Raw genomic sequence first — 10775 nt, 5'->3', positions numbered from 1 at the left:
GCGAGGGCGCCGGGCCCCTGGGCTGGCCTCTGGTTTTGCGGGTTCCCAGCCTCAGCCCCGCCGGCTCCCCACTCTCACCGCGCGACGTTACCTTAGTGACACCTCCGTGCCGGTGTTCCCGGGCTGGCTTTCTGCTCTCCGCGGTCTCTTTGTTACCTGGAAGCCGGCTTCCTGGAATAGAGTCTGGAGCCCCTTGCATTGTCTCAGATGCTAGCAGGAATTACTTTTTTGTCTTACTTCTTAAACCCAGAGGAGAAAAAGGAAGCGAAATCTGGAGCGTGGTGGCAAACTCACTGAGCCAGCACGGCCCAAGCCGGCCCTTCCTGACGCCGCACGGGATATCCGCAGATTAAAATAAATGTTTGTTCAGATGAGGGTTCAAGAAAAGCTGACTTACGTATGAGGTCAACAAGTTTGTGCCAAGTGAATGCGGTGTTTGGGGACAAAGGTTGTGTCTGGTGGTTATAATTGTCCAGACATAAAGTGAAACCATGATGCAAGAACAATAAGAATTCGAAGTGTTCTCGCCTTTCATGGGTTAAATTCACCGCTTTCTAAAGCAGCACATTTCCAAAAAAGATACTAAATCCAGACAAGGGCAAGGAGATGGGGCAAGAGAAAGAATCTCATCTCCCAGGAGAACTTAGGTATAACTCTGGAAGAAAGAGACAGGGAGAGAAGATTCGAGAAGGATGAGGATCTAGGTGGACATAACTGAAGGGCTGTCATATGGAGAGGGTTTAATTGCATTCTAATTGCAGAAGGCAGCAGTAACAGGGCAAAGTAGCAAGAGGAAAGTTTCTGCAGAGTGTCGGGCACAACTGCTTTGGGAAGTAGTGATTTCCCAAGACTGTAGGGTATTCAAATCCAGGGGTATGTGGTAGAAGGATTCCTGCCCCTGAGGGAGAACAGCAAAATGATCTTGATGATGTGTCCCTTCCAGTGATAAAATCTGTATATTTGTTAATTTACAGGATTACATTGGTGCAAAAAGGGCAATTATTTCACTCAAGGGCCAGAAGTAAGTTCATGTCACCAGTAAGCTCTTAAATTACACAACTAATAGGACTCTACACGATTTTTATTGGAAATATTGTAATAAATATGTATGGTGGTGTGTACTTTAAATAATGCGGGGACCACTTTGTAAAGTATATAATTGTCTAACCACTATGCTGTACACCTCAAACTTATACAAAATAATATTGAATGTAAACTGTAACTGAAAAATAATAATAAAGATAATTTTTCAAATAATTTGTAAAAAAAAAATGGAAAGTGGTGCATTGCATTGCTCATTTAGCTACGCTCAAAGCACAAGTAGCGTATTAAGAACTCTGAGACCTCCTTCAACAATAAAATCTCCTTTTCTTTCTTTAATTCAGAATTTCAAATTTTTGTTTTCAGGAATCAAGCCAGAAGATCAGATGTTTGCTGAGCGAACTGGTGAGGGCAGAATTTCTTTGGCAACATGATGCTGGAGGCAGAGCACTAAGAGAATGTTCAGTATCACCATGAGCAAAGAGAAATCACAAATTCAAAACAATAACAAGGGTAGTGAGGGCTTTGACATGAGAAAATGCACCATTCAGTGCCTGTTGTGTGGAATCAGAAGCATCCAAAAGAGGATTTGTGAAACATGAACAAAAGAAATGAAATTAGATTATGACTGAATATACAGTATTCTTTATCTGTTTCTCAGTGAGGAGGTTTTGACATTTATTTATGAATTTATAGTTCGTTTACAAAAAAATGAGTTTATATAACTGCATAGTAAACTGCTTATTGATTTTCAAAAAAAATTTTTGCTGGATTCTTAAATATAGTTTGTTGTCTATTTTTTCTTTTGCTTTCAGTGACTCAAGGTGTTTCTTGGAAATTAATGAAAACTCTAAATGGTAAATCTACACCCAACAAGTTGTTACCTCCAAGCATGAACAGCAACATGGATAATGTATTGGATTTTCCAGAAATATAAATGGACTTTAAATAATACAAATTTTATATCATGGAGTTTTTAAAATAAAATTTTATTTATCAGTCATTTGCATCTATGTACTGTCTGTGTATGCACTTTTGCCAACCCTCCATAAGACAATAAATAGGAAAATAGATAATAATCAACTTACTTGAATACTTTATCAAATAGTTAACATAATGTAAGATGTAATTAAGAGGGAGTATTCAAAACATTAACTACTAATGTGATGTAAGAAATCTCCAAATCAATAATGTTTATAATAGGTTTTTGGGGGGCGTTTTTGAGCCAAAACTGACAACAATTCTCAGGAAACAAGATCTCAATTGTTTGGAAATAACAGTTGGCAATTTATTTTATGCATTTGAAATTAAGGAGGAATGTTAAGGAAGATTACATGGAGGTGGGAGAAAGCAAGGTGGGAATGGGATTCCAGAATAGTTAGGATTATGCCCCCCCCTTGAGGGTGGTCATGCTTTAGAACAGCAGTTCTCAACCTGTGGGTCGCGACCCCTTTGGGGGGCAAAACGACCCTTTCACAGGGTCACCTAAGACCATCGGAAAACACATATATAATTACATATTGTTTTTGTGATTAATCGCTATGCTTTAATTATGTTCAATTTGTAACAATGAAATTGGGGGTCACCACAACATGAGGAACTGTATTAAAGGGTCATGGCATTAGGAAGGTTGAGAACCACTGCTTTAGAAGGAGGCATCTAAAAAAAGAGGCAGCTCAAAAGTGTGTTAATCTAGATACACAGAAACAATGAACAGGGCTTGCTTAAGGCAAATAAGCCTTTTATTAAAGACTAGAGGCCCAGTGCACAAAATTCATGCACTGGGGGGGAGGGCATCCCTCAGCTCAGCCTGCGCCTTCTTGCAGTCCGGGAGACCATCGGGGGATGTCCGACTACAGGAAGCATGCCTAAGCCAGCAGTCGGACTTCCTTAGCACTGCCGCGGTGCTCACCAGCCATGAGCCCAGCTTCTGGTTGAGCAGCACGCCCTCTGTGGGAGCATACTGACTACCAGGGGACAGCTCCTGCATTAAAAGTCTGCCCCCTGGTGATCAGTGCACATTATAACAACTGGACATTCCGCCATTCAGTCAATTTGCATATTAGCTTTTTATTATATAGGAAGTTATAGGCCTGAGTACATGACTACACACCAACCTGTCCAGTTAGGAATTTAAGATCTTCCATGGAACTCTTTTTTCATCCACACTGATTACTAAATTACTGTTGTTACTAACTACCAAATTGGTAAGGCTAATTTCTAGATAATCTACCCTAATGAAATATGATCACCAAAGTACTAGTCAGATAATGTAGGGCCCAAAATATGGCATTCTATCAGCAATATCATTACTGAAGAAAAAGACTTCCAATTTAAAGTAGAAGGTGTAACTGTATACGCTACACCTTTTCTCAGAAATTCATCTTAAAGATCAAATGGTTTTAAATGATAATAATGAAGAGTTCACTGGCCAGGATGTTGAAAGATATCCATCTTTTTCTGCTATGTCACCTGGGAAACCCGGGAAAGTCATTTGACCTAACCAGAATGCCATTCCCTTAACTATGAAAGAAGAAAACTGGGTGAGAAGAACAAATATCCCAGCCTTTTTATTTCTAAACTAGTGGCCCAGTGCATGAAATTCATGCACAGGGACGGGGAGGAGGGGTACCTCAGCCCAGCCTGCACCCTATATAATCAGGGACCCCTTGGGGGATGTCCGACAACCAGAAGTTGGAAATCCCTCTTGCAATCTGGGGCCACTGGCTCCTAACCACTCACCTGCCTGCCTGCCTGATTTCCCCTAACCCCTCTGCCTGCCTGCCTGATCACCCTTAACTGCCCTTCCCTGCCGGCCTGATCTTGCCCCCAACTGCCCTCCCCTGCAGGCCTGATCTCACCCCCAACTGCCCTCCCCTGATGGCTCCTAACTGCCTCTGCCTCAGCCCCCACCACCATGGCTTTGTCCAGAAGTAAGTCCGACATCCAGAAGATGGCCGGTCAACCTGGTGTAATTAGCATATTACCCTTTTATTAGTATAGATGTCTATCAGAAATAGACATTGGCAGTAATCAATCAGAACAAAACATGAAGCACCCAGAAAAGAAATGAAAATTCAATTCACCAATGTGAAACCAAAATGCAGCAGTTGGGTTCAAGATCTTTGTCTCACAAAACCTACGAATGGTTGGCAGACACATAGTTTTGGGGGGAAATAGACTTCCTGCAGCAAGAGGCCAGCAGGAAGGGGGCCCAACGAGGTTACCACTTAAACTCTTTGTTTAGGGATATTCATATACCCTGCTAGCTTCTGATTGGTCCCTTCAAAGAATTCTGGCAATATCCAATTATTTCAAAGCTCAAGTTCCCAGGTTCCTGCCTAGCTGGGACTAGTTCTAGGTCCTCTATTTTTCTCCACATCTACTTCCCTTCTCCTCTGCCCCCTCCCCTTGGTCCCTGTCCTGGGCTGACTGGTCCTTGTCGTTGACTGCCTGGCCCTCTTTTTCTATCTCCTCAAATGGAAAGGGCATTTAATCTCAAATGTTACTTTTTCTAATAGCTTCCAATGTTTCCCAGTCCAAATCTTTTGCTACTATTGCAAATACAAAGCAAATTGGCCTCTTAAACTTTCCCATGTATTCAATTCCTGTGGAAGGACTAATAAGTAAATCTAAGAGATGGCATGTTCCTTACCTTCTTCTCCTTCCTTTCCTTTTTCTCCCTTCCAGTCCTAAAGCCCTTAGGTGGGGCATAGCACAACAAATATATCTGTGCAGAGGGCATCAGAGTGGCCCAATGCAGGGTGTTGGATTCTGAACCAGGGAAGAAGGGTATCCAAGTAAGAGGGAAACTTAGTCTGGGCAGTTATAGACCAAGCAGGGTGACAAAGGTGTCCAGATTGTGGGAGGGAACATGGAAAATCACCCCTACATCCCTAATGAGGTAAGACTTTGTGCATACACCCCAGCACAGAATGTCAGCACCCACATGTGACCAGGGGAGCACACTTCCCCACCTGGTTCATTGGAGCTCGAGCTGGAGGAAGAAGGAGTCCTTGCAAAGCAAAGCCTTGATGTGGAGCAAAGACTGGAGGGCGTCCATGAGTCCAGAGTGAAGAGAGTCAGTCTGGTGTGAAGAGTCAGGCATCCCTGCGAGCTGGTGACTCTGCACAAAATAGACAGGGGTGAGGAGGAAGACCCTGCAGAGGTACATCTGTACAGGAGGAGGGTGTGATAGCGAGATTTTAATAGGAAATGGACATTTGGTCATCATTCAGTTGCTGGCACACCTTGGAATTTCCTAAGTGAAAAGGGAGTTAAAAGGTGTCTCTTGTCATGTTAATGAGGTGACTTTTGGACAGATCAGAGGATGGGAGCAGGAAAACCAACCACGCACGCAATTAGAGGGTTAGAAATGTCAGTCCCATTCTCCCACCCGCAGCCCTTCACCCTGGCCTCTGGAGCGAAAGAGGGGCTGGAGGTTTACTTACTCGCCAACCAGCCACGCCCACCCGTGTAACAAAGCCTCCATGAACACCCAATGGAGACCTGCGGAGGTTCACGGAGAGCAGTCAGAGAAACCATGGAAGTTCCATGCCCTTTCCCCATACCTTGTCCTGGGCACCTCCTCCATCTGGCTATTCCTCAGTCACATCCTTGAATAATAAACCAGAGGTCTAGTGTACTAGTAAGTAAAGTGTTTCTCTTGGCTCTGTGCATCGTTGCAGTCTCCCATCTATAATCAACCAGTCAGAAGCATAAGTGACAACCTGGACCTTGTGACTGGCGTTTGAAGGGAAAGGCAGCCTTTCTTGTGGCCTGAGCCCTTAAACTGGGTTCTGATGCTGCCTCCAGACGGGCAGTGTCAGAACCGAGTTCAACTGCAGGACCCCCAGCTGGTGTATGAGACTTGCCTTATGCCTGTGGAAACCTCCCTGCATATTGAAATCTGGGTGCAGAAAAAAATTGAGTATCAGCAGCCAAGGAGGAGAAAGGGGGGATCGAGGCGGAAGGAGATGCCATCAAAACTAGAAGATGTGTTATATACACAGCGGGTTCATTAAATACAAAAATATATTCTAGATAATAGTAGTCAGTTTTCTCATGGTCTGGGAAGGTTGTTGCAAACATGGAGAGGGAGAAAACTAGAAACGAACTAGAAAACTAGGATGAACTCATGGTGTTAGGTGGGAATTGGTGATGTCAGTGTAAGTTCATGGTTTTCTGTATCTAAACTGATAAAAATAGATATAGCTATAAATAACCCCAGCACCGTCCACTGGGAGGGCCAGGGAACAGCGAGACCCTAACAACAATGAGCACACGAAGGGCCCTGAGTTTGGCTTCCAAAAACTGTTCTCCACTAAGAACCAGGGCTCCTTAGAGAAAGGGTTGATCCCGGGACTGGGCAGACAAAGAACAAGATGAACCTGGAAACTCTTATGCCTGAAAACAGGAAGGTGATCAAAGAATGAAGGGAACACATATTGAAATGTGTGTTCAAGATAATGGGGCATCAGAGCAGCAACTTACCCTCAAACAGTTCCAAGGAAAGGTCTTTGTTCTGTGCATCACTTCTGTAAGTTTCTAATTGCTTCGAATTTAAAAAAATAAATAAAACATTGAGTTTTAATAAAAGAGAAAATTCTGGGAACAAATTACATGGAAATTAAAAAATATAATTTTGGTAAAATTTCAACCTATTTTTAACTTTTGGATCACAGTCCATGCTGTCAGGGAATACTTGTGTGAGAAGATGGATTTCATTTTACCCTTAAGAAGCTTGTAGTTGAGGTTAGACAGAAGTGGGAGGATGGTTGCTATAATGAAGATTTTAAAGGTTGCAGTGAGAGAGATTAGGAGCACCTATGTCTGCAGAAGATGCTGAGAAATTAATTGACAGAGCAGCTAACCCTTGAGCTTGAAGGATAACTAGGAGTTTGACAGAAAGAGAGGGCAATGGAAGCACATTCCAGGATGAAGAAATGCAACAAAAAAAAATCCTGGGAGACCTGAAAGAGGGAGAACTACAACAGGGTCTTTGGAACTGGAGAGTCTGGAGCAGATAGGCAGCATCTAACCAGTTTGGCTCAGTGGATAGAGGGTCAGCTTGTGGATTGAAGGGTCCCAGGTTCGATTAAAGTCAAGGGCATGTACCTTGGTTGCGGGCACATCCCCAGTAGGGGGTGTGCATTAGGCAGCTGATTGATGTTTCTCTCTCATCAATGTCTCTAACTCTCTATCCCTCTCCCTTCCTCTCTGTAAAAAATCAATAAAAATATGTATTTAAAAACAAAAAATCTCCAAGTTCTCTAACTGGACAACCAAGAGGTCTGTGCTGCATGTCACTACTTGAGCCAATTAAGCAGAGACAGGGTTGAATCATATATGAGTGCTCATTCCAATAATGCCGGCAGTATGGGAGAGCAGCAAGTCACCCACGAAAATCTGCTCTATGGTTTCCCATAAGCCAGTTGCTTATACTGGGTAGAGGGCAAAGATTATGTGGGAAAGTAGGAATTACGGGGAAGTAGGAAGGGGATAATGGCTACAGGCAATAGAGGTTGGAGGTTGCAAAGGGCAGGTGCCTCCGGGACTAGATTGTTTCAGCCACGAGGTTGTAAATGTTTCTACAATGATAGGCAGTTCTTGGGAAAGGAGGATGGACTGCATTCCAATGTTAGCTCCCATGTCCCAGGGCGTACAACTCTCAGCCAGGTTAGAATGTGCTTTCTCTAATCAGAACAGAACCATCACGGTTAACAGAGCATGATTAATATTTCTTATAATTGTAGCTGGTCCCCAATATTCTATTTCTGCCCCTAACAGTTCCACTGGATCAAAAATATCTTTATCTAGCGATGTTCCAGAAGATTCTTTATGTTCATCTGTGGTAAAAATCTCCTTGGTGAATTTAAACCTCCTTTTTCCTGTATTACAAATACCAACTAATATTCATTCCTTATTATTACAAACATGCCACAGATAAAACTCTCAAGTAAGAGCAAGGTGGTGACTCTATCCAAATCATATATGTCTATTCAGCCATCAATGCTACAGATGATGTAGGTAGGAATCACATTTGTGCAAGTCCACACTGAACTTAATCCCTAATCTATAAAATGGGAATTAAAGTAATATCTGCTCAATCTACATCACTAAAAAACTGAAAATCAGATGTGATAAGGTGTGTGGAAACTCTTTATAACCTGGAAAACAGAAGGGCAGTATTATAAACTAAAATGGTAGGATAATGTGACCTGTGTAATCAGCCTAGTGAACTGCCATTGAGCAATGACAAGAACAACCAAGAATACGCTGGGACAAAGACTACTTATGCCTAACAACATTCTTGAGGTTGTTTTCCAGGAAATTAAAGCAGACATGGAAAGAACTGAAGATACCATCGAGTCTAATCTAGTCATTTTTAGTAAGGAAAGGAAAACTCAGGGAGTTTAGTGAAGTACACATTTGGTACACATTGAAGTACATGGTAAAGTATACATTTAGACTGGAACATAGGCCCGGACCTGCCTCTTTTCATTGTACCACCAAAAATAATACCCGGTCAATGTTTTGAGAATAATAGTGTGTGGCTTTCATTGGATTGAGTAAATCAAACTGGAAACTACATTAGCCCATGTTCTTTTGAGGGCTTTTTCCTCCTTTCTCGTTCGCACTTTTCTATTGCACCCATATCCCCAGGTCTTTTGCTCCCATTCAGCTCAGCATACCCAGCATGACCTCACCATGGTTTCTGTGCTTCATAATTCCATAGATTTTTTAACATATTCTTAGAGCTTTTGTAAAATTTATATGTCTAACATGGAAAGATGTTAAATAATGAAAAAACAAACAGCAGAATATGTTGTAAGACTACATAAACAACGTGTGTGCACCCATATGCACACACTTAACATTAACAAATTTTAATGGGGGAATATGCACCAAGCTATTTACACTGTTTTCCTCCTAAGGAAATGTATATTTTTCTTTACACATTTATTTGGCATTTGAATTTTGCAAAAGGTGTGTCCTACTTTTATAATTAAAGGAATAAAAACTTATCAAAATGTAGAAGTCTGGGCAGCTCTACTAGTAAAATGGGGAATTAGAACCACTCAGTGTGTCTTTATGTGCCCAATGATGAGAATCTGGTGTGTCTGCCATGATTCTGTATCGGAAAGCTAACAAAAATAGCATAGGTTTATTAAAATAGCCCTGAAAGGCATCTAACTCCTCTCACTCTGTTGAATCTTGACTAACCAGAGTCTCTGATGGCCAATGGGCTAAGTGGGGCAACCGGCATAAACACTTCTCCTTTAAAGCATACTTGCCATATCTCAACTCTCCCAACACTTGAGGGTCAGAGTCCCGCTCAGTGGTTCTCAACCTTGGCTGCACATTAGAATCACCTGGGAATCTTTTTAAAATCCTGATTTCTGAGCCTCATCCTCCGGAAGTTACTAATGTTGTGGCCCCACCCCATAACAAAGAAACAAAATTTCCGGAGGATGAGGCCCAGAAATCAGGATTTTAAAAAGATTCCCAGGTGATTCTAATGTGCAGCCAAGGTTGAGAACCACTGGTCCCAGTGCTTGAGTGAAATTTACCAGCTGGGACATATAATCATGTGAGAACAATTAAGAATTTTGTTTTCAGAGTAAGAGCTTAGCACAAAGCCTAGCCTTAGACAAATGAGTAGAATGAAAATATGACAAGAAGTTCTTTACAGGGTTCTCAACTCCTCAGTACCTGGGACCCACATCGCTTCCCTTGCCTTCCCTTCCAGTTTTTACTTTTTTCATTATTGACAGTTAAAAAGCAAACAGAGCAAGTGTTTTCTCTTCAGTGCCTGCAGGATTAGGAGTTTAAATCTCCATATGAATTCTCTTGACCAGCTTCACTTCTAGTTCTTTTCATTCACACCATATGCTTGAGGCAGAAGTACTCGCCCTGTGATGAGAGGAGGCTCACCCTTGACTCCTGGGAAGTCAGGAAGCCCTGTTTGAAAGAGCTGCCAGATCTCTAGGGAATGCACCATAGACTGACAACTCCAACCCAAGCCTCCTGGCAGCACAGTACTGAGGAAAGAACGATGGAATAGGCATCAGAAGACTCGAGTTCTCCTTCTAACTGAAGCCATGTAAACAGTTTCATCATCTTTGTAGTTTCAATCCCTTAGCTTTTCCGTGTATCTCATGGGGTTGTTCTGAGCGGTCAATGAGACAACACAAGTTAAAGTATTTCATAAACTGCAAAGCCAAGGAAAACTAAAACTTCAAACTAGTCAAACCAGATCGAGATGTCGTTTTAAGCATGGTTTACGCATTGTGACGCTACTTGTCTGTCGGGCACACAGAACATCAAACAGGTGAGGTAGCCATTTCTGGACCAGAAACTGACTTCTCTGTTGGGCTGAACCTAGTCCAGAGAGCCCACTTTAGAAAATGCTGCTTTCTTTCTTTCTTTCTTCTTCTTTTTTAAATTTAGATGGGATTTGAATTTTGTAGAAACTGTAACACTTTCTGGTTTTGTTTCTTGTTTGGATGCCTTTGTTGGGTATGTCTCAGAAGAAGGAAAATTACTCTTGGCACACACACATGAAAAACCAAACTTTAGTACCTGTGCCTTTACACATAAATATGATCTGTTCTAATGGGAAGGTCTTAATGTAGATAAATGTACTTGGAGTAATATAAATATTTCTCTCTTTTCCAAGACCAGTGCGACTAGAGAGCGGTCCGGTTCCTGGGTAGGGGTGGCTGGGGATT

At 42.2% G+C, this 10775-nt stretch overlaps 1 protein-coding gene across 1 annotated transcript in view; it reads right to left on the bottom strand.

Annotated features, from left to right (window-relative positions):
- Positions 1–303, bottom strand: part of SLC39A8 (solute carrier family 39 (zinc transporter), member 8) — a 75229-nt gene extending 74926 nt beyond the window's left edge. The window contains exon 1 of the mRNA XM_005862302.2: positions 92–303. Coding sequence (XP_005862364.1) covers positions 92–199 — 108 coding nt within the window. The 5' untranslated portion in view covers positions 200–303. The remainder of the gene's footprint in view (positions 1–91) is intronic.
- Between the last annotated feature and the right edge of the window lie 10472 nt (positions 304–10775).

This window comes from Myotis brandtii, unplaced genomic scaffold (genome assembly GCF_000412655.1).
Source record: "Myotis brandtii unplaced genomic scaffold, ASM41265v1 scaffold163, whole genome shotgun sequence".
In the NCBI taxonomy this organism is placed as follows: domain Eukaryota; kingdom Metazoa; phylum Chordata; class Mammalia; order Chiroptera; family Vespertilionidae; genus Myotis; species Myotis brandtii.
The sequence above is the reverse complement of the archived record's forward strand: the minus strand, read 5'-3'. Positions and strand labels throughout refer to the sequence as shown.